Source organism: Balaenoptera musculus, chromosome X (assembly GCF_009873245.2).
Source record: "Balaenoptera musculus isolate JJ_BM4_2016_0621 chromosome X, mBalMus1.pri.v3, whole genome shotgun sequence".
Taxonomy (NCBI): Eukaryota; Metazoa; Chordata; class Mammalia; order Artiodactyla; family Balaenopteridae; genus Balaenoptera; species Balaenoptera musculus.
The window spans coordinates 94,248,529-94,273,511 of NC_045806.1; the positions used below are offsets into that span (position 1 = coordinate 94,248,529).

General features: G+C 38.0%; 2 protein-coding genes across 2 annotated transcripts in view; one reads left to right on the forward strand and one right to left on the reverse strand.

Annotated features, from left to right (window-relative positions):
* Window positions 1–24,983, reverse strand: part of TRPC5 (transient receptor potential cation channel subfamily C member 5) — a 138,480-nt gene that overhangs the window by 87,896 nt on the left and 25,601 nt on the right. Inside the window, exon 2 of the mRNA XM_036839958.1 lies at window positions 23,317–23,838. Within this exon, the coding sequence (XP_036695853.1) occupies window positions 23,317–23,838 (522 nt within the window). The remainder of the gene's footprint in view (window positions 1–23,316; window positions 23,839–24,983) is intronic.
* Window positions 9,101–9,430, forward strand: TRPC5OS (TRPC5 opposite strand). The gene has a single exon (XM_036840441.1). The coding sequence runs from the start codon at window positions 9,101–9,103 to the stop codon at window positions 9,428–9,430; it is 330 nt and encodes a 109-aa protein (XP_036696336.1).

Genomic DNA, 24,983 nt, shown 5'->3' on the forward strand with positions numbered 1-24,983 from the left:
GTAATGCCTGCAGTTGTCTCACCCCGACTGCCCCCTCCACCTTCCAGGGATCACTAGTCAGTACCCAGGATGCACCACACACTGTTTCCTGGATCCCAGAATTTTCTCCAGAACAATTATATTAGCTAGCATTTATTAAGAACTTATTATATACCAGGCACCATTCTAAACTCGTTGCATGTGTTAACTCACGTAATTCTCACAACTTTTATTATCTTCATTTTACAGATGAGGAAACTGAGGCAGAGTAGTTTAGCAAACTTCTAGTTAGTAAGTGAAAAATTTATAATTCAAATATAGGTCTGTTTGACACAGATCCTACTATTCCAACCACTAGCATCATTTTACCGTGTCTCCCAAAGAAAATATACAAACAAACGAAAACAATTTTCCTTTTTCCCTCTCAGAAAGCTGAGGGAAGACTCGGGAATAAAATCCCTTTTCCTTTTACCTCTAAGTTTTGGTTTTATTTCCCTTATATTAGACCTCGCCTTCTGCACTGGTAATATTTAAAAGCCAAGAATCTTTCTAGAAGCATTACAGCTCTTTTCTGGCTCTCTGGGAGCCTGTGGGTTTCTCATAACAGCCGAGATTCAGGGACAAGCCCGTGCAGAGTCCCACCAAGTCAAGATGGGGTTGCTGTCCTCATGTTTGAAGACTGAGGAAACTATTTGTCTGTCTAGGAAAATAACCAAGAGACATATTTTCAAAAGTGGCTGTTTTTCTCCAGTGACGAAGTTGTTTTTCTGAAGGGCAAGCAAGAATCTGTGATTCTCTCTGCAGCAGTGAGCAACTTTGGAGGAGGAAGAAAGTAATTCAGTAGAATCTGGTCTAAATTGACCATAAGGACATTTCCTACCCTCCATTTTTTCAGTTTCTGTTTTGAATTTTTCATATATTTTCAAGAAGGGGCCATGTTTAGCTCTTCAGCCACACAATTCTTTCCTTTCTTTCTTGATAAATTAAATATGGTTCATGGGGATTTTAAATGTCAGATCCTATAACAGGCAAATGCCTTATTGCACGCAGTTTTTTATTATTATTTTTTAACGCAAAGGTTTGTAGCTTTTATTTTTCTTTAAGAAAAAAAAGAGTTTAAAGGGCAGATCCTGTTGCTTTGTTCATTGTAGCCCCTCGGAGAGCTCCTGCTATGTCAAAATTATAAAATTTGCCCTTTGGGAACAAGGACCTCTTGATGTTTCCTCAGGGGTGGGTAGGGCAATGAGAAGTAGCGTCTGGGGGTGTTTTTATTTAATTTATTTATTTAATATCTTTATTGTAGTATAATTACTTTACAATATTGTTGGTGTTTTTAAAAAATCTGTGTTGAATGCATGTATCCAAATGGTACTGCAGCATTAGAAATGGGAGCATTGTTAAAAAATTTACTGTTTGTAAATAGGAAGCTGGCACCTATACTCACCAAAGGCACATTTTAATCTCTCCCACATAACTACCTCTCTTCCCGTTGGATATGAACTAATTTACCTTGCCTGATGCAGAGAAACTTATCGACTATAAACATAGACCCAGAGGATTTGGATTCCTTTGCTCCTTTTCCACCCTACTGTTAGACACTTATTGCCAGTTTGCCAGCTACAAGCATCACAAAATAGCAGGGTAGGACTATCTGCTAAAAGAAAAATGGTGGCTTTTGATTAGTTGTGCTGACAAAAATGTTATAAGGGTGAGATTAATAAAAGTCTACGGGGTTAAAGATTCTAGTTATCAGATGGACAGCATGGCCTCTGCCCCAGCCGTCTTTCTGAGCTACCTATAAGATGTGGCTTATCTCATCTTCTGTCAATTTACAACTCCATCCAGCTACAAGGGTCTCTTGCTTTACTTAGCTCTGCCATGAAGTAGGCCAAGGACCCTTCTCTGTACCTTCAGACTTCATTCCATTTCCATTCTGTGATGACCAGCTTGCTGAACCCTGACAAGACTCTCATCACTGTCTTGCTGTCCTTACTGGTTTTATAGGAAGGAAACCCAAAATTAAAAAAAGAACAATTTTTTGAGATATAGCGTACATAAGGTGAAGTACATCAATTTTAAGGGTACAGCGGAATGCTTTAAAAAAAAAAACATACGTAATTATATTGACAGAATATTTCCAGCATCCCAGAAGGCTTCCTCACATTTCTTCCCAGTCAATAACCACCCGCCCCCCACAAGAGGTAACTACTACATTCACCTTTGTTCTACAGATACATTTGCCTGATCTTAAATTTCATATAAATGGAATTATATGGTATGTACTTTTAGGCATCTGGTTTCTTTCAACATTCTCGTACATGTATTTTTGTGGACATTTGTAATCTTTTATTTTATATACTTAGGAGTAGAACGACAAGGCCATTCAATAGAGGCATGTTTAGTTTTAGTAGACACTGCCCAACAGTCCCAAGGAAGTTGTACCAGTTAACACTTTCACCAATAATGTATGAGAGTTCCAGTTGCTCCATGTTCTTCTCAGTGCTTGGTATTGTCAGGTTTTTTTCTGTTTTTTCAATTTTAGCTATTCTGGTGGGGTTTTGTGTGTCTCATTGTCATTTTAATTTGCATTTTCCTCCTGAGCAATAATGACGAAAATCTATTCATATGTTTGTAGGCCACTTGAAAGTTCTCATCTGTGAAGTGCTATTCGATTCTTTGTTCTATTTTTAAAAATTGGACTGTCTATTTCTTATTAATTTGAAGGAGTTTAAAATATATGTATATATTAGATACAAGTCCTTTGTTAAATATATGTATTGTGAATATTTTCTCCCAATCTGTAGTTGGCCTTTTCACCCTCTTAAGGTGCCTTTTGATAAACTGAAGTTCTTAATTTTAATGAAATCCAATTTATCAATCTTTTTTCATAGTTAATGCTTTTGTGTTGAATAAGAAATCTTTAACTACTGAAGGTCACAAAGATATTTGCCAACGGTTTGATTTAGAAGATTTACAGTTTTACCTTTCATGTCTAGGTCTATGGTCCATTTCAAATTATTATCATTATTATTATTATTATTATTATTATTATTATTATTATTATTATATCCAGTGTGAGGTAAGGGTCATGGTTCCACTGATTTATTTGTTTGTTCTTGTGTCAGTACCATGCTGTCATATAACTGTAGCTGCATAGCTAGCCTTGATATCTGGTAGTATACGTCCTCCAATTTTGTTCTTCCTTAAGATGTTTTGGCTATACTAAGCCCTTTATATATCCTTATACATTTTAGAATCACTTTGCCTAAAATGCCCTTTGGGGATGGTTTTGAGCTTATTAACTCATTAGCCTCCCCATGTCCTCTCAACTTCAAAATCGTTTGAGGGAGAGACCAGTAGCGTATTTGTGGCAGTCTCCCTCCCTCGAGTGAGAATTTGTCTCCAAAGTACCGCGAGGCTTGGGAGACTTCACTCAGACTTTTCCACGCATGTGCTAGGCTAGACCTCAGCTAACTTCAGGTGAGGAAAATTAGCCCTGCATTTCAGGCTTCTCAAATTTCCAATCCATTATGCTAGCCTCAAACTTTATGCAGATTTCTCATTTTCCTCAGTAGACTCCCTCTGCCTTGGTGCCAAACCTCATCTTCAACTTGTGCCCAGAATTAGCAAATGTCTCAGTGAAGAAAAAAAGTCTGTGATTATCAGCATTCTTATGAAAGACTCTTCACTCTCTGAAATTTTAGTTCATCTTGTCCTTGTTTCCACAGATCGCAGATATCTTTAAAACCTATTAATTTTGTAGTTTATCATTTTGTTGTTGTTTTTTAGTTGTGACGGGAGCGTTCACATCCCATTTGAAAGCGAAAGTCCAGTAAACGTTTGATAGGCATAACCTTGACCCTCTCATCCATCTTGGCTCTATCACAGGTGAGTAGTTTATGAGTGGGCCAATTCAGTAGGTCAGGGGAGGGGCAGGTAAAATGGACACAACATTCCTGTCACAGATGATGGAGATTGCTGAGGGGACTGAGCTGGCTCTCTCCATCCCTCTGCTTTGGGACTCACAGTCAACTTGGAATTCAGCCAGTTTCCAGGGATGGGAAATGAGATTAACATTTTGAGTTCTATTCCTGCTTAGAATGTGATGTCAGCTCTGGCCTGAATAAGGCAAATTTTCCTCCTATAGGCACCTGAATTTGTGCCCTTTGGCACAGGACTTTAGGAATCATACCTGGGCTGACTTCCAATTCTGTGTCTTCACTTACCATGTGGCGGTGGGCAATTTACTTAATTTCTCTGTTCCTCAATTTTTTCATCTGTAATGTCACAGGGTTATCAAGTGGATTAAATGTACTAATATTAAAAAAGAAAGTACCTGAAGTGTAATAGGTCTTCAATAAATGTGAACATTTATTAGAATACTTATGGCCATGTCATCTCATCTGATATATAGTTTTTGAGGCTGGGGATCATGCTTGGTCACTTTTTGGGGGTGAGTAAAATTTACATACAGCGGGATGCACAAATATTAAGAGTACCATTCAGTGAGTTTTGAAAAATGCGTAATCTTGTATAACCCATCACCTCAGAAAGTTCTCTTAGCCTCTTCCAGTCAGTTTCCACTCCCCTAGATGCAATTGCTATTTTGATTTTTCCACCGTAGATCATTTTGCATTTTCTAGAATTGCATATGAATAGAATCATACAATATATATTCTTTTGTGTCTGGCTTCTTTCATTAAGTACAATGTTTTTGATATCCATTCATGTTGTTATCCCTATCAGTAGTGGATTTCTTTTTATTGCTAATTAGTATCATATTGTATGAATATATCACAGTTTGTTTATCTATTCTCCTTTTGATTGACATCTGGGCTCTTTCCACTTTTTTTGGCTATTATGCATGAAGCTGCTATAACCATTCTTATAAAAATCTTTCTGTGAACTTTCATTTCTCTTGGGTAAATGCCTCAGAGTAGAATTGCCAGGACTGGATAGGTACTTGCCTGGTTTTATAAGAAACTGCCAGACGTTTTCAAAGAGGTTGTATCATTTTATACTCCCATAAGCATGTGTGAGAATTCTGGTTCCTCTACATCTTTGTCAACATTTGATGTTGTCAGTCTTTAATTTTAACCAGTCTAGTGAGTGTATTGTGGTATCTCATTGTGATGTTAATTTGCATTTCCCTGATGACTAATGATATTGAATATGTTTTCATGTGCTTATTAGCTATTTATTTTTCTCCCTTTGTGAAATGTTTGTTTGTTCAACTCTTTTGCCCACTTTTTTTTTTTTAATTTTTTTTAAAATTAATTAATTAATTTATTTTTTATTTTATGGCTGTGTTGGGTCTTCGTTTCTGTGCGAGGGCTTTCTCTAGTTGTGGCAAGCGGGGGCCACTCTTCATCACGGTGCGCGGGCCTCTCACTATCACGGCCTCTCTTGTTGCGGAGCACAGGCTCCAGATGCGCAGGCTCAGTAATTGTGGCTCACGGGCCCAGTTGCTCTGTGGCATGTGGGATCTTCCCAGACCAGGGCTCGAACCCGTGTCCCCTGCATTGGCAGGCAGATTCTCAACCACTGCGCCACCAGGGAAGCCCATTTGCCCATTTTTAATTGGTTTGTTTGTCTTTTTATTATTGAGTTGTAGGAGCGCTTTATATATTCTTGTTACAAGTTCTTTGTCAGATATATTTTTTGTGAATACTTTCTCTGTGCGTTGCCCGCTCATTTTATTAACCATGTGTTTTGATGAATTGTTTTATCTTTGTACCCCCTGCTATCCATGAATATTTGACACTTGATAATATTTACTGAATGAAAGAGTTAAAAGTTGTTCCTCCCTCCCTTCTTCCCTTCCTTTCTTTCTTTAACAATACTTACCGGTTACCTACTATGCGGCAGCCTCTCTTCTATGCCTTGGGTATACAGCAGAAAACAAAACAGACAAGCTTCCTAATCTCATGGAACTTCATTTTAGTCTATATGTATGTGGGGTGGGGTGACAGACAGAAAAACAAATGAATAAACAAGAAAATATGAGGTGATTATAGGTGCTATAATGTAAAAATGCACTGTATGCAAAATGAGAAAGGGATGATTAAGAGGCTTTTTCAGGTTGGAGGGTCTGAAATCTGAGGAGATGATATTTGAGCTGAGACCAGAATGACAAGAAGCCATTTTTTTTTTCTGGGGGAAAGGGATTCTAGGCAGAAGGAACAGCTAATAAAAGGGTCCTTAAGGTGAGTTGGGGCTAGGTGCAAACTATCCAAAATACACCTTTAGGCAAACACCTTAGGGTCAGGGTTTGGTTGCTCTGGAAATTGTCATAACTGGAATAAGCTGATGCTATACACTTACTATTTCCTAGCACTGCAGTACTTGCTAATTTCTCAACACCCTCCCTGCCCTCGCCCCATCCCCAGCTCCTAGGTTCCAAGATGCTTTGAAGATAGGAATTGTGGATTAGCTAACACAGTGGTCAACAGGGTTAAGGCTAGGTCAGGAATGTTTTTTTCCCATCAAAGGTGACCAAGAGATAGAAAAAATAAACCAAGGGTTGCATAAATAATAGATAACTACATTTGTCTTTATAAGATAGCAACATATGAAGTGTTCTACCTCTCTGCTTTTTATATTTAGATTGTGTCATGTAAAACTCTGTAAATACATCTATTTGATTAATGGACTATAATTTGTTTCTAAATTTTGGCCAGCTTAGGGAGAGATGGAAGAAAAGATGATGGGAAGGGGTAGTGGAAGATGGAGATACAGAGAGAATGAAATAGAATGAAACACATAGGTGAATAAATGGAGGTGTATCAACAAAGAAGATTAATAACAGAGTCCTAGAGGGAGGTAGAGAAGCTGAGAAAAGAAACTGGGTGAAAGGGAAGCCAGAAGTTAAATAGGTTTTGTGTGAGTATGTTCCTATTACCCTCTTGTGCCCTTGGGCTATGGGCACTATAGTAGTTTATCGCTTCCTTTGAAAAGTTTGATGGTGCTCTCTACTACTATTTAACACACACCTTACTCTGTGTATTTCTTCTGATGAGCTGATTCGTGCTCTACATTAATGCCAAATTCCTCTCATGATTTTTTACCATTATTTCCTTCCACTAGATTGCTTTTTCTCTAATCAAAAAGCAGAGATCCTGTGAGTTAATAAACTGCCATGCATCTAGTACCGATTCTCCCATATTTCAGATGGAAGTTGCCTCCAACCAAAATCATGCCTTCTGGTTATTACGGTTAGGACCCTTATCATCAGGGCAAACCCCATGTCTACTGTCAGGATTTTGGGCAAAAAACAAATGTGAGGTTCTGATAGGACTTATACTAGGTGAAGATAGTATATAACCAAGTGGGTCAAACCACACCCTGTGGAAGCTAGCAAGCTCCATGTGAAAATCACAGACCATCTGGCGGATGATTTGCTCTACTCCAATAAAGGCCTAAGGAGTACAAGTAGCTGGGGTAAAGCCTGTGGCTTGCTGGGCCCCACTCTGGTCAGAACTGCTGGAAACAGGGCAAAGATAGATTTGGCAGTATCCTAAAAGAGGGAGGTGGATGGTTGCTTCCTAATACTCTCCACTGGGAAAACTTGACTGAGGCTGGAGAGAGGAAACCAGTTCAATTTGCAGGACTGGTAGTTAGAAATTTAATGTGTATATATGCCCAAGAAAACAACTGGCCAAAAGAACATAGCTACACTAATCAGCTGTGGACTGGAGATATATGTTCTAATAAATAGAAAATTACAGACTGTCCTACTGCAGGAAAAACAATCTGGTGAAGGGAGATATGAAAAGAAATCAATGAAAGGAATTTAGCAATTCATGTAGGACATGTACCAGCTCATCAGAATGGAAAGACAGAATAATCTATTTAGAATAAGAGAGGAGACAATCTGACCCCCGTCAAAACTAATACAGACTCTGCAGTCTTGGGAACTCCAAGTCTCAACTCAGGTCCCTTGTCAGTTCAATTTAAGGTTGCAGATTGGGCATGTGAAAGCTCAGGGCATGTGGACATTAATATTCTAGGTAAGCAGAGGAGAAAGAGTGGACAAAAAAACCTATGAATCAAAGAAACGAGTAAGCAATATGAGCTATGTTGAATTACTAAAAACTTGAAGCCTCAACAAACTCATTTTTAAGGGGAGTGGGGGATGGTAAACCAGAAAAGTGTGATAGGTAGATTATATTGGGCCATTCTCTAGATTTTTAAACAAGGAATATTACCTTAAAGAGGTATAAACTTAGGAATAGGGCTTGTAGAGCACACAGACATACAGATGAGAATAGTATGACCATGGCTTTAGCCAAATTTGGGAGAAATAGCTGCTAGATATGAAATATTGGCAGTGATAGGAAATGACCAAAGAACTAATTTTATAACAGAAGTTATACAAAATTTGGGAAAAGACAGAGAATGTGGGACTTTCATTTACCATAAATTCCCCAGACTGCAGGGGCAATCGGAAACTTTAATGAATGAATTATTAAAAACACAGAAAGAACTTAGCAGCACCAGATATAAATGGTAATGAGGCAAAGGTACTAATAAAACAGGATTAATTGAAAGGCTCTGAGTGTATGTCTCCTCCTCAATAGAGATGTTCAAGAAAGATAGACAAACTACCTATGCTCACTTTGTTCTCAAATCCCATAAGAGGTAAAGACCATGAGAAGTGTAAAGGGGACTATGAGTAGTAGACCCTCATAAGGCCATCAAAATACGAGGAGCAATAGCTAGGGGTACATTTTCATGTTATCCTATAGCCAGAAACTGTATGATGGAGAAAGGCTCAAGGATACTAACTTTATATTTCTCTTTTCTATTATTAGATCTGCTTTTCTGTTTTCTCTTGGCTGTGGCAATCTGTCTGATGGTCATTATATTAGCAGTTCACTACCAACACAAACAAGAGAACCACATGTAAATTTTGTGGGAGGTTCACCAAATTTATCAAAAAGTACTGTAGGACCGCTGGCCTCATTCTGTACTTGATCATCATCATCATCATATCAACAGCCTCATTTCTCAACCAAACCAACCACAGAACCATTGCCAGCCCCATAGGATCCATTGTCACCAAGAGCCCATTTACTACAGCTTTTAGTAATATTTTATCTACTGAGGAAAGCACAGAGGCATGGAGTCTGTGTCAATCCCTGTACTAGTTGGTAGACTTGTTGATTGTATAGCCCAGTTAACTGAAATAGCTGAAGAGCTTCTACAGTTGATTTCACAAGGACCAGTTCCTCGTGAAGAGCAAGATGACAGAGCAGAACAGATAGAAACAGATGCACCTCTTTCCGAAGAAGCTTCACTATCAGACCTTCCTGATCTCTCAGACTTAGAATCAATACTTACACAAGGAGAAGACGAAGACTTAACCTTGGATACAGATCAAGCTATGTTAGACATAGATGAATTATATGAAGAAGTACTCTTTAATATTAACAATGACTTAAGTAGATAAAACCTCATTTGCCTCCACCAGCATGTGAAAAGTGATCATTTCTCTGTGTCAAATATATTCTAATTTTTCTGAATGTTAGCAATAACAGTTTTTCTCCTAGTTATGCACAGTTTCATTACTAATCTATTATAGAACAAGCACTATTTGATTTGCTTCTGGCAGAGGCTGGTCTCTTTTCTTCTTTGTATTTATTTATACAAAAAGCTCTGACTTTAGCAATAGGGTTCTTTCTTTACCTGTACTTGTTCTCCTGTTAGGATTTCTGATAATAGGAGCAAACACTAGCAAAGAAAAGAAACTCCTTACCTAACAATAGAGTGAAGACCTGATGAACTCTATCACATCTTGGGACCCAATTTCACCGTTCTACAATGAGCGGAAACTAAAAGGGGAATATCCTCCAGGATGGCAGTATAGTGAATACATTCACATTAATAGGACAATATTGGGGCACTTTTACTTGAAAAGATAGAACTACTTACTAGGCCTTTCGGACAGAATGTGTCAGCCAAAGGATGCTATAGCAGACTGGGGGAAATAATTCTAAAATGCAGCCATCTACCAGATAATAAAAGTGCAGAAAGCTTTACAGATAACTCTTGCCAGGGAGAAACCTTTGAAAAAGCTGAGGCCAAGAAGTTCCAATGCAGGACTGTTCCCTCAAATGCTGACCCATATCACAACTACTCTGCAACATTGTTGCTCAAAAGGAAATGGCAATCAATGTGATACACCATATTAACAAATTGAAGGAGAAAAACCATATGATCATCTCAATAGATGCAGAGAAAGCTTTCGACAAAATTCAACACCCATTTATGATAAAAGCCCTGCAGAAAGTAGGCATAGAGGGAACTTTCCTCAACATAATAAAGGCCATATATGACAAACCCACAGCCAACATTGTCCTCAATGGTGAAAAACTGAAACCATTTCCACTAAGATCAGGAACAAGACAAGGTTGCCCACTCTCACCACTATTATTCAACATAGTTTTGGAAGTGTTAGCCACAGCAATCAGAGAAGACAAAGAAATAAAAGGAATCCAAATCGGAAAAGAAGAAGTAAAGCTGTCACTATTTGCAGATGACATGATACTATACATAGAGAATCCTAAAGATGCTACCAGAAAACTCCTAGAGCTAATCAATGAATTTGGTAAAGTAGCAGGATACAAAATTAATGCACAGAAATCGCTTGCATTTCTATACACTAATGACGAAAAATCTGAAAGTGAAATTAAGAAAACACTCCCGTTTACCATTGCAACAAAAAGAATAAGATATCTAGGAATAAACCTACCTAAGGAGACAAAAGACCTGTATGCAGAAAATTATAAGACACTGATGAAAGAAATTAAAGACGATACAAATAGATGGAGAGATATACCATGTTCCTGGATTGGAAGAATCAACATTGTGAAAATGACTCTACTACCCAAAGCAATCTACAGATTCAATGCAATCCCTATCAAACTACCACTGGCATTTTTCACAGAACTAGAACAAAAAATTTCACAATTTGTATGGAAACACAAAAGACCCCGAATAGCCAAAGCAATCTTGAGAACGAAAAATGGAGCTGGGGGAATCAGACTCCCTGACTTCAGACTATACTACAAAGCTTCAGTAATCAAGACAGTTTGGTACTGGCACAAAAACAGAAATATAGATCAATGGAACAGGATAGAAAGCCCAGAGATAAACACACACACATATGGTCACCTTATCTTTGATAAAGGAGGCAAGCATATACAGTGGAGAAAAGACAGCCTCTTCAATAAGTGGTGCTGGGAAAATTGGACAGCTACATGTAAAAGTATGAAATTAGAACACTCCCTGACACCATGCACAAAAATAAACTCCAAATGGATTAAAGACCTAAGTGTAAGGCCAGACACTATCAAACTCTTAGAGGAAAACATAGGCAGAACACTCTATGACATACATCACAGCAAGATTCTTTTTGACCCAGCTCCCAGAGAAATGGAAATAAGAACACAAATAAACAAATGGGACCTAATGAAACTTAAAAGCTTTTGCACAGCAAAGGAAACCATAAACAAGACCAAAAGACAACCATCAGAATGGGAGAAAATATTTGCAAATGAAGCAACTGACAAAGGATTAATCTCCAAGATTTACAAGCAGCTCATGCAGCTCAATAACAAAAAAACGAACAACCCAATCCAAAAATGGGCAGAAGACCTAAATAGACATTTCTCCAAAGAAGATATACAGATGGCCTACAGACACATGAAAGAATGCTCAACATCATTAATCATTAGAGAAATGCAAATCAAAACTACAATGAGATATCATCTCACACCGGTCAGAATGGCCATCATCAAAAAATCTAGAAACAATAAATGCTGGAGAGGGTGTGGAGGAAAGGGAACACTCTTGCACTGTTGGTGGGAATGTAAATTGATACAGCCACTATGGAGAACAGTATGGAGGTTCCTTAAAAAACTACAAATAGAACTACCATACGACCCAGCAATCCCACTACTGGGTATATACCCTGAGAAAACCATAGGTCAAAAAGTGTCATGTACCACAATGTTCATTGCAGCTCTATTTACAATAGCCAGGACATGGAAGCAACCTAAATGTCCATCGACAGATGAATGGATAAAGAAGATGTGGCACATATATACAATGGAATATTACTCAGCCATAAAAAGAAATGAAATGGAGGTATTTGTAATGAGGTGGATGGAGTTAGAGTCTGTCATACAGAGTGAAGTAAGTCAGAAAGAGAAAAACAAATACAGTATGCTAACACATATATACGGAATCTAAGGAAAAAAAAAAAAAGGCCATGAAGAACCTAGTGGCAAGACGGGAATAAAGACACAGACCTACTAGAGAATGGACTTGAGGATATGGGGAGGGGGTGGGGTGAGATGGGACAGGGTAAGAGAGTGTCATGGACATATATACACTACCAAATGTAAAATAGATAGCTAGTGGGAAGCAGCCGCATAGCACAGGGAGATCAACTCGGTGCTTTGTGACCACCTAGAGGGGTGGGATGGGGAGGGTGGGAGGGAGGGAGATGCAAGAGGGAAGAGAAATGGGAACCTATTGTATATGTATAACTGATTCACTTTGTTATAAAGCAGAAGCTAACACACTATTGTAAGGCAATTATACTTCAATAAAGATGTCTAAAGAAAAAAAAAAAAAAAAAAAAAAAAAAAAAAAAAAAAAGGAAATGGCAAGTTACACCAAATAACAACAGGAGAGAAGTACTAGTACTAGAAGGGCTAGACAAAGCCCTAACAAGGACTATTCGCCTATGGAAAAGTCAAACACTTATGGCATAGGCTTAGACATGATGGTCCACAAGTAGAAGCAGATAAAGTACACCTTCTTGGGTATAACTACATTTATAAAGAATAGCTGATAGGCTTATTATAAGGGAAACTGCTTCAACCTTGACAGAAATCTTTACTACTGAGAAATGGGAGCAATAATGAATTTAAACAAAATGTGGACTGGTTATAGCCACAGTAATTCTACAGCTACCAGAGGGGGGAAATGCAATAGTTGGAAGACCCCCATATCAAAACAGAGAGGGACCAAATACACGTTCAGGAAATTCACTGATCATACTAATTGCATGCCATAGGGTACCCTTACTTCCATTTGGAAGAATAGCTACCTTTCATACAAGCCTGTGGACACTACGGTCCTTCTTCCTAGAGAATGGCCTTTGCATCTTACAATATGGGCAGCAACTAGGTAAAGACATAAAAGTATACCATTAGACAAAGTGGTATATGAAAATTGTGAAGAAATGACATGTAGAAGTCAATCCACACTCGTGGGAAACCAGACTATATCAATTCACATAGAGTCCTAAAGCATATTATAGTCAAAGGGATTAAAAAGACTTTTAATACAGATGGCTTCAGAGCTAACCAACATGACAGATGCTGCATCTAATACTAAGTGAGCTCTGCATACACAGATTATTAGCTACCTTTAAAGGTAAATGGGAAAAATTATAGACTATATAACCAGGTCTTATTTGGATGAGCAGTAGCAGGAGAAACATAAGTCAGTTTTGCCACTGAATTTCAGGATAAGTTTATTTAACAAATTTAAGAAAGAGATAGCTAATAGCCAAGGCATGGAAGCAACCTAAATGTCCATCGACAGATGAATGAATAAAGAAGATGTGATATATATATATATATATATATATATATATATATATATATATACACACACAATGAAATACTACTCAGCCATAAAAAAGAATGAAATAATGCCATGTGCAGCAAAATGGATGGACCTAGAGATTATCCCACTAAGTGAAGTAAGCCAGAGAAAGACCAATATCATATGATATCGCTTATATGTGGAATCTAAAAAAAATGATACAAATGAACTTATTTACAAAACAGAAACAGACTCACAGACATAGGAAACAAATTTATGGTTACCAAAGGGGAAAGAGGGTGGGGGAGGGATAAATTAGGAGTTTGGGATTAGCAGATACAAACTACTATATATAAAATTGATAATCAACAAGGTCCTACTGTATAGCACAGAGAAGTATATTCAATATCTTGTAATGACCTGTAATGAAAAAGAATATATATGTATTACTGAATCAGTTTGCTGTACACCAGAAACTAACACAACATTGTAAAGCAACTATACTTCAATAAAAGTTAAAAAAAAAAAAGAGATTGCTGTATCAAGAAAAGCTACACAGACTCTTTTTTTTTTACAGACTCTTAAAATTTTTTTTTTAAATTGAAATATAGTTGCTGTACAATATTATATAAGTTACAGGTATACAATATAGTGATTCCCAATTTTTAAAGGTTATACTCCATTTATAGATATTATAAAATATTGGCTATATTCCCTGTGCTGTACAATATATCCTTGTAGCTTATTTTACACCTAATGGTTTGTACCTCTTACTCTTCTACCCCTATCTTGCCCCTTCCCTCTCCCATCTCCCCACTGGTAACCACTCTATATCTGTGAGTCTGCTTCTGTTTTTTTATATTCACTAGTTTGTTGTATTTTTAGAGACCATTTTGAAAATCAGAAGAACTTATGGAGCTACTGAAAAATATTAGTATGAGAAAGTTTCACAGTAGACTGCTACGTGGGAAGATTGATAGAGTAGGTGAGGATCCAAGAGACTTAGAGGGGTGAACAAAGACACAAAGAGGAGAAATAAAAGTTATATTACAAGCAACTACTGTGGATAATTACAAGCCATACCAGGCAGCAGATTGAGGGACTTTACTGCTGCAATAACTGGACAAACTGAGCCTTACTTGCCCAGGGTAGGCCACTCTATACACTATGTCCAAAGTGGTAAATAATAGATGCAGTGCAAAGGAACTATGCCAATTAACCTAAATAGAGCAGTGGGAAAGCAAGAAGTAACCATTTATCCCACCATTCCAATAGGAGCAGTTTTATAAGGAAAAATAGTGATTAGAGTTAAATAAGGAAATCTATATATGTAGCAACCAAGATGAAGAATAACAGTAACTGGATAAAAGTTAAAAGATAGAATCTATGCTTTAATTAAAGGTTTAGAAACAGTCAGGGAAGATATACACTCTCCACTAGAAATTTGGACTTCAGGAAATTGGGCTATAACTTTGTGTCAAAATGAAACTCAAGGCATAAATACTTGTGCAAGAGCAGGAAACATATCCAAGGAGAGAACATCAATCTGCTATGAATTCTATTTGATGAGCACTTTAACTGTAAATGGAAAGATCTGGTACACCTCAAATAAGATGGATACTGAAGGGTAGCTATTCTTCCAAGTAGAACTCTGGAATATGGACTTCATAACAATTCCACAACAGATTAGTGTGAGCTTGTTAAAATTGTTAGTAGTAATGAGAGAACACAATCAACCATATTTACTCAAGCAAGTCATCAAAATACATCAAAAGAAATCTGTGAGACTACTCCAGACATTGAAACAAGATAAAGCTTGAACCAGCCTATGAAACACATAATAGTCAACATGGTCCTTAGGTGTCAAACGGGAAGATGCTACAACAGTGTAATATGCGGAACTATCTAGCCTCTTGGCTAGATGGGTTCATCTGGAAAGATTATGCTATAATGGCACCTCAGGATTAGATAAAATATATTGCAATGTTTGCTTTGATTGTGTGATTATATATGTTTATGAGTTGTTAAGATGTTACCTTGCTCCAAGCAATGGATTGTTGTATTAAGTATGTTTGCTCTTACAGAACAGAATTAAAAGTAAAGTTAATAGTGATAAGAAATAAGTGTAGGAAGTAAGAACATACTTAGGAATAAGAGCTAGTAGGGAAGGTATTTTTAGGAGAGAGAAGAAAAGTAACAAGTTGTCAACAGTTATGCAGCCGTTTATGGTGGAAAACCATGGTATAGAGTTAGTTCCTAATCGCATTTATGAACCAAGCCTTGTTTTTGTCATATGCAAATTAGCCAACCCTAAGTTGTTAATATTGATAGAAATAATTGGTTGGCAATTGACACAGGTCATGCACTTAAAAGCCCAGTTAGAGGAAGATGGATTAACTAACTTGGCAGTCCACTGATTGGATACCTCTGATTGGAATCCTGCGTCTCCCCTCCGGTCCTTTATCCAAACTTTTCTGGATCTTCCTGAGAACAACACCAAAGTCAATTCTTGTATGGCATGGAGGGATAGAGAGGGGGATAGGCTCACCATTCTAAGACAAATTTAAGGTATGAAAACTAAGGGAGATAGGCTGGTAGACTGCAGTGAATTAGGAAGCATCTAATTCTTCATTCCTGTGTGCTTTGGCTAAATGTGTGGGAAGTTGTAACTACATAAGTTGCATTCTTTTTTTATTTTTTATTATTTTTTAGTTGCATTCTTATGTATGATGATTACTGCTAGTTATTAGATTATAATTGAATATAGTCCTTATTAGCTATTGGTCCATACCATTTTATTGTAACGTGTTTTAACAAATTTTAACTAATAAACTTTCATTCACAAATCAAAGAACTTGTGGTCATCTTAAATTACCTGGTGGTGAATTTGGAGGCTACCAAACCAGCATAAAAGAACCCCTCTCAACAGAAGGTGGAATATACTCAGAGAAAGTATTATACCAGGAATCTGAAGTTCTTCTGGCTTTGTCAGATAGATAGTCCTAACACATCTCTGAAATATAGTTCTTTCCTGTTTGTCAAATGATAGTTATAACTTTTTTGCCGACCTTCAATGGTAATAAGGAACACACAAAATGATATAGTTTTCAAAGACTTTGGTTGATATATCTGACAATGGGAAAGAATACATGAAATCAGAACTTTTTAGGAATAGCTGAAAAATGTCTATATGAAAATACCTGAAAGTCTATGTGACATGTAAAGATTATCCAGTAGTTCTATACCTGTTTTCTAAGAGATTAGAGCTTCCTTATTTTACTCAATGTCAAACTTATAGTTGGAATCAGTTTTTGTTTCATTCTTTTGAGCTTTATTTTCTCCACCAAGTTAAATTCTTCTTGGGAGTCTACTCAGTTCTTCTAGGAATAGTAATGAGGAAAAAACAACAATGAAAAAGCCACCTTTCAAGAAATAGTGAATTATATTCCATTTAAGGCTAAGATTTTGTTCCTGAGGAAGTTATGAAACTCTGCACATCATTAACCCACTATTATCCAACTAGATTTATTTTTTACATCAAAGCTGACTATTGTGTTCTTGTATTGACAGCCATATCTTAATAGACTAGTGGTATTTAGCCATTTCATCTAGGGTATACGTCTTATTTTTTTCAAGGACCCTACCCCTCATTTAAAACTTGTTTTTCTTTTGACTATGTAATCCTTAGCTCACAAACCAACCAACCAACCAACCAACCAAAAAACCCTAAAAATAAAGAAAAAATAACCTTTAGTTCCTGACGTTATTTGGGAGCTATTTGTATTGACAGATTCAGCTATCCATCGGTCTCAAGTGTCACATCTCTTCAGGGTAATAAAGAGTCTTTGAAGGTGATCTCCATTTATACCTCTGAAGAATGAAACTGCATTTTAGCAAGGTAAGGAAAACCACTGAACTCTTTACCCCTTGTCACAATTTCATCTTAAAGACCCTAGTAAAATGCTGAAAGCATCTCAAGAGGTATTTTTTAGTTTAACACAAGTATTCATGTAAAGCAGACTAGGGAGTCACAGGTAGGAAACACAACTTCAGTGTTTCAGATTCCTTTAATCAAAGATGCCATTAACAAAATCTGTTGTTGCAAACACATAAATACACATGCCTCTAGATGATAACAAATTCTGGCAATACTGATCATTTTTAAATAGTTTTATTCTTACTTAAACTTGGGGAAACATTGGCTTTTCTTAAAACCATTATCTTCTAAATTTTTAATATTGGCAACTCCTAGCTTCCAGTTTTGGAAAATCAGTTGTGTTGCAGCTCATTTTATAGAGAAAAATATTTTGTTTTTTTGTTTTTTTGAATAAAGCTTTGTAGCTCAAGGTTTAAGAGACATAGAGACATATTGTCTGTTTGCAACTTTTGATGTGAGCAGGCTTATCTTTGGGTACTTTCACCTGATGAAGGAGTCTCTAATGTTCCTCCCTTATAATACCTCCACCTGTTGAGAAAATTTCGATTTGTACTGGGAATTTCTGCCCTGTTGGAATCACAGCAAGCTTTGAAAGAAGACTGAACAGGGTGTCAGTAGGCATGACACTAGAAAGTGGAGAAGTGGTGTATCTGCTTTTTCCTGCTCTGAGTATAGACACTGAGAAGAAAGACCCCCATGGTCCAACTGGAATCAAGCATGTAATCAAGTATGAAAAAGAAGACAAAATTTCTGTTTTAGCTTAGTTGTCCCATTCCCATCTACAGGTTGTTTCTCCTTTGAATAATTCTGGTCCTGGGAGATAATTCTTGTCTAGCCTTCTTAAGGGCCTGAAGGTCATCTAGAAAAGGTCATCTAGACACCTTTAAGAAAGTGTCTCCAATTTTTTAGGGGCTCATAACATGCAACCCTCAAATTGAATGTGTTCCACCAGACCCTGGAGTGTGACTCACTTAAGATGTGAATATATTTTTCTTCTTGATGAGTAAGCACACATAAAGTATATGCCTTCAAGGAATCTGAGGAATTTTATCTAACATAGCAAAGCTGAGTTCATTTGCTATAGATATAATAGAAGGATAAAGTTAGTTTTCATTTGTTTATTTGTGTCCATCACATTCTACAAAAGGAGTTTGTATGATGAGAACTGATGATCAAGTGTATTATACAATGATCGTGACCTTTTTTATGCTTGTGGCCTTAAGCACTGTGTGTATGTTTCACTTTTTTAATGGCTAGATTATGGATATTTATTGAAAAAACTTATCAGTCTGCTTCCTTAGATCAAGAGCTCTGAGAATGAAGTGCTCAGAGATACCTGAATTATTAGAACCTCAGTAACTCACAGGACTCTGCTTCTTATCCAAACACACTAAACTTGAAATGACAAAAACACCCCTAAAATAAGGACATTGCTGATTTGTTCAAGGTGAGAGTATTCAGTCTTAAACTTGACATGTGGATTTGAATAGAGAAAATTAGAGACTATACTCAATTGAGACAATGGAATCACAGATTTTAAAAATCTATAATTCACAGGTTGGGAAGGATTACAGAGTTCTTTAGCGGAAATGAAGTTACAATTCAGAAGAGAAACTAAACTAAAATTTATCTGTGGTCATTGTTAAGATAACTTGTCTAGGTCCATCCACCTCACTACAAATAACTCAATTTCTTTTTATGGCTGAGTAATATTCCATTGTATATATGTACCACATCTTCTTTATCCATTCATCTGTCGATGGACACTTAGGTTGCTTCCATATCCTGGCTATTGTAAATAGAGCTAATGAACACTGTGGTACATGACTCTTTTTGAATTATGGTTTTCTCAGGGTATATGCCCAGTAGTGGGATTGCTGGGTCGTATGGTAGTTCTATTATTAGTTTCTTAAGGAACCTCCATACTGTTCCTAGAGACTGTCATACAGAGTGAAGTAAGTCAGAAAGAGAAAAATAAATACCGTATGCTAACACATATATATGGAATCTTTAAAAAAAAATGGTTCTGAAGAACCTACGGGCAGGACAGGAATAAAGATGCAGACATAGAGAATGGACTTGAGGACACGGGGAGGGGGAAGGGTAAGCTGGGACGAAGTTAGAGTGGCATGGACTTATATATACTACCAAATGTAAAACAGATAGCTAGTGGGAAGCAGCCGCATAGCACAGGGAGATCAGCTCGGTGCTTTGTGACCACCTAGAGGGTTGGGTTAAGGAGGGTGGGAGGGAGATGCAAGAGGGAGGAGATTTGGAGATATAGGTATATGTATAGCTGATTCACTTTGTTATAAAGCAGAAACTAACACAACATTGTAAAGCAATTATACTCCAATAAAGATGTTAAAAAAAATAATAAAGTATATTAATAATTACCACCACCAACAAAAACAAAAAACAACAACAACAAAAAGAGATAACTTGTCTTAGGAAATGTGGAGCTAAATATATAAATTCTAAAAGAATTCTGAAGTCTCTGGCCATGGGACTAAACTTTGGGCCATATTTGAGTTTATGTGGCTCTATGAGGGTATATTATTTTTCATGAAATCATTGACATTGAAGTTGACAGTCACTCATTATCTTTGCTACATTTGCTGCAAACCTGGAGTTGAAGTTTGATGTGGTCTGACTGAAACAGTTCAGTCTATCAAATTCCAAAGTTCTCATTGATTTGATTCACAGTGATGAGTGACTACCACCAGACCTAAAATTGTTGATCTCTGCATAAATACAGTGCTTTTTGGATTACTTTTGTATTACCGCTGAATATCCATAATTTTAATAGCTAAAAGATGCTACTTTGCCAGTGTTATGGATTGAAAATAATGTGGTCTGCAAAATATGAAACTCTAATTGTATGGGCTCTAATTTTAAAAATGGTTAAAATGGTAAATTTTGTGTTATGTATAGTTTACCACAATAAAACAAATGATCCTTTCCACTTTAATGTACACAGCAAATAGACTCTGAGACCAACTTTGGAATCTCTGATGTTTAATTGAGAGAGCAAAAGGAAATATAAACCTTTGCCACATTCAGGTTGGTCTAATGATAGATAAGAAATATATCATATGAAAGTATAGAAACATGGAGATATTCTGTAATAACAGTAATAAGAGAAATTATGAAATAAGGGACATGGAGGACAAAGTTTTAGAAAAGTAAAAGGGCTAAAACAGGAGGGAAGAAATGATGAGAAGCTTAATGAGGGCTGGAGGGCAGTGAATGTCGAACCCAAGGATGACTCCATGGTCATATGCTAAGCAGATCCCCAGGAGAGTGAGGAAGTCATCACAATGGTTTCCAAATGGAGCGGAAACTGAAACTGGCAAATGATGATTATAGGAGCAGAAGGGATCAAGTGATAAAGTAACTGGGAGATGATCTACCAATACAAAATTGATGAAATATTGTAATAAAACTGTTTGAAAATAAATACTTTGTCAGTTTTCAGGGGAATGAGGGCCTACAATTATGGAGTTTATCTGCTATCTAGTGAGGTAAGGAATGCAAACTTTAGTTATATTCTGCAATATCCGTTTTTAACACTTCTATTCGCATTAACCATTTTGTCATCTGGAAGCAATTCGTATTCTAAACATACTTGTGATTTTTTTTCTTACAGTATTATAACAATTTATGTAAAGTGAAAACCACACTGAAACCATAATGTACATCATTAATGGAAATATACACATATATAAAACTGAAGAAAAGTCAATTAGACCTTATAGCAGACAACTTAACACAACTGCTACTACATATCAACAGTAGGGTGGCAAGAGAGAGGAAGGGATAAGGGAGGGGATGGCCATTGCTGTATCTATTACCTACAATTTTAGTACACAGAAGCAGATCATATACCCTGGGTCCCCCGTGTGTAACAATAAAAATGAATAATAATAGCAGGTAATATTTATTGAATGCCTAATATATGTTGAATCTTGTGCTATGCATGAGCATATTACCTGTTTTGTTTAAACTTTATATTTCTCTAGGGAGGTAAGTACTCCGATTATCCCTGTCTTTCAGAAGAGAAAAGTGAGGTTGAGTAACTTCAGGCTTAATGAAATTACTTAAAGCAAGTAGTTGCAAAATCAGGATAAGGAGACTCAGGGGTGGGTCTATCCATTTACCATCTCCCCCATGGAGCCGTTAAATCTCCATGTTGCTCTTCTGTCATATTTTATCCCCTTCGAGGTTGCCCCAGTACTCATTTCTGCCTCATTTCAGAGGGATAGTATTTTTTTCTTGTCTGAGAGAAAGGGACCAGGTGAGCACACATGTGATTTGCCTCAGAGCCTGGACCCATGAAGGGATGGCGCTGCTCGTTGCCCTTCAGACAGCAAGCACTTCTCGGTTCAACCCATTTGAATCTGACTCCAGGTAGCATTGGAAGAGAGCATTGGAAATGGACATTAAAGTACATTTATTTTCATAATAGTTCTATGAAATGGAGGAACTATTGTCATCTCCATTTTATGAGAAGACTAATGTCCTGAAATTTGAGGGACTTTCTTCAGGTCGTACAGCTGAAGGCTATTCCATCCTCAGTTGCTCTGGCTCCAAAGTCCCTGCTCTTTCTACCATGCTTCCTCCTTAAAGAGCTAAATGAGGCCTGCTAGAAGGTTCCCCCAAATTGTTTGATAAGATGGCATAGAACAGGGCTTCCCTGGTGGCGCAGTGGTTGAGAATCTGCCTGCCAATGCAGGGGACACGGGTTCGAGCCCTGGTCTGGGAAGATCCCACATGCCGCGGAGCAACTAGGCCCGTGAGCCACAACTACTGAGCCTGCACGTCTGGAGCCTGTGCTCCACAACAAGAGAGGCCGCGACAGTGAGAGGCCCGCGCACCGCGATGAAGAGTGGCCCCCGCTTGCCGCAACTAGAGAAAGCCCTCACACAGAAACGAAGACCCAAACACAGCCAAAACTAAATTAAAAAAAAAAAAAAAAGGGCTACAGGAAGTCAGTCTCCTGTCGAGTGAGACCTGCCTGCTTCTTTATAAAAAAAAAAAAAAAGAAGATGGCATAGAACAGCACTGGCTAGATTGTGACCGTGGCCAAGCTGGAAAGCAAAGCCTCTCCTGCTGTGATCTGCTTGACCTGACCTCCCTCAAAGAGGTGAACCCTAACAGGTTGGAAGTCACACCATCGCAGATGGCGCTCAGCCTTCTGGAGAACCACACACCCTCTGTGTGACTCCATCTTTCAAATGTATGTCTCAGCTTTCTTGCTGAGGGGCTACCAAGGACTTAGTTCTGTCAACAACTACCAACATCCAGACAGCAAGCCCTTTGTGATCACTATTGCCATGGCCCCAGTATATAGGGTAGGATCCTTTTTATGTGTTCTCAGAAGTTCTTCCTCAGAGCCCTTATGTTAGTTTGTAATTATGTATTCACTAATGTGATCATTTACTTACTGTCCACCACTAGCTTGTAAGCTCCGTGAAGGCAGGGTTGTACTTGTTTTCTGTATCCCAAACCCCTAAAACAGTGCTAAATAAGCATTCGTTCAATGAATGAGTGCTTTCCCATCATAGAATCAGATTTTTCCCTACTTCTCTGGCCATAAAGAAAATACGCAGAGGTTGTATGTGCCTTAGATAAATATGGGCCTCACTGTTTTTGAAGCCTGTCTAACCATTTGTTTGGTGGAGAGCTAAGTGGTAGGAAAATGCTGACTCTTGGTCCCCTGCTCTGGACTCTGGAGGGATTAAGCTTCCCCCAAAGCAGAGAAGAGCTCAGCTTACCTCTTTCTGATGGTATTTGATAGCCACCTTCAGCTTGGCTAGGTCATGGTACTTTTGAGGGTCAAGCTCTTCACTGTGGTCATCTCGATGGTTGAGGATGATCTCCAGTTCCCGGGAGCTCCGAGCCTGGTCCAGCAGGTCTTTGGCAAAGAGCTTGCACTGCTGGGAGAGCTCCTCATACTCAGCCTTGAACTCATTCTCCATCTTGCTGAGCTCCTTGAGCTCCCAGCCCAGGCGGAAGGCAGTTAGGATGGGGTCTTCGCTTGATAAGGCAATGAGTGAGGGGCTTGCCAGCGCTTTATAGATGTTCAACCGGGAGCGGGAGTGGCGCAGGCTGTCTACCTCTGAACTGGACACACACTCCACACAGTTGCAGCGGATCTGGTGGGGCCGGGGGATAGTGACCCGTTTTTGGACGAGCAATTTGATGATTTCGTAGTTGTTGGTGTGGGCAGCAAGCATGATGGGAGTAATGTCCGGTGTGAACTCAGAGAACTGGGTGTCCATCATCAGAGTGGGGACCTAAGTATAAGAAAATGAAAAAAACATAAAAGGGCAGGATTAAGGCTTGGAGCATAGAGCTCATCAAATGTTAATGATTCAGGAACTGGGGTCACCAGTTTTTTGGTCAATTCTTCTCCTTATCAGAATAGCTAGTTGTGAAATGCTTACTTTACACCAGGCATACAGCACTTTACATATATTTACTCATTTAATCCCCACAACAACCTCGTGAGGTAAATATTCTCCCCAAATGAAGAAGCTGAAGCACACAGAGTTTAAAGAACATGCCTAAGGTTACTCAGCTTTAGGTGCAGAGCCAAGATTCAAACTCAGACAATATGACTCTGGAGCTTGGCCCTTAAATTATGCCAGTTCTGTCTGAGGCACAATGAGGGGTGGTACAGAGAAGTAAAGGGCATTTTTCCTGGAATCTGGTTGGGTATATCAGACTTCTATAAATTGGTAAGTAGGAGTATGTGTTCAGTTCCAAATGAGCAGTAGAGACTGCAGAAATATTTGTTTGAAAGGCTAAAGACAACCAGTAATCTTAAAGCCCATGCCACTAAATCAAGCCCTGGGGGCTGAAGAGAAGATATCCCCAAATTGTGACACTGTAACTTCAGGGGACCAAAGACCAAAGCCAGACAGTGTTCCTCCAACTTCCTGTAGATCCCAGCAAGGTAGAGAGAATCTGTTATTGTCAGGAAGAATTACTCTGTAAATGAGGACCTCCAGGCTTGAGGTTACCAATAGCAAAAAGACCTCTGATAAAATTGGTTATGTTCAAGTTTCTATTTCTAAACTTTGTTCCAAGATAAATATTATGCAAATAAGGACTGGCTCACTTTCAGCTGTGGAGTTTGAACTCTGTAACAAATACACAAACAATTGACTCTTGACACTCAAAAAAGAAAAAAAATTGGTATGTCCATGATGTGATGCTTGGTGTAAATAGCAGCTATAGGTGAAAGGTATGGGGTTCTCTGGGTGTTCAGGAGCATACACTTTTGGGTGAGTGTGCAGACTCTGATCAATGAATTAAAAAAAAATCTTTTGACTTTAAAATGTGTCTTTTGGGACATGCTACACCCAACAGAAGAATCTCAGTGTGCTAGAATCTGGAGCTAGACAATGAGGAGAACTGGAATAGTCCGAAGAGTCTT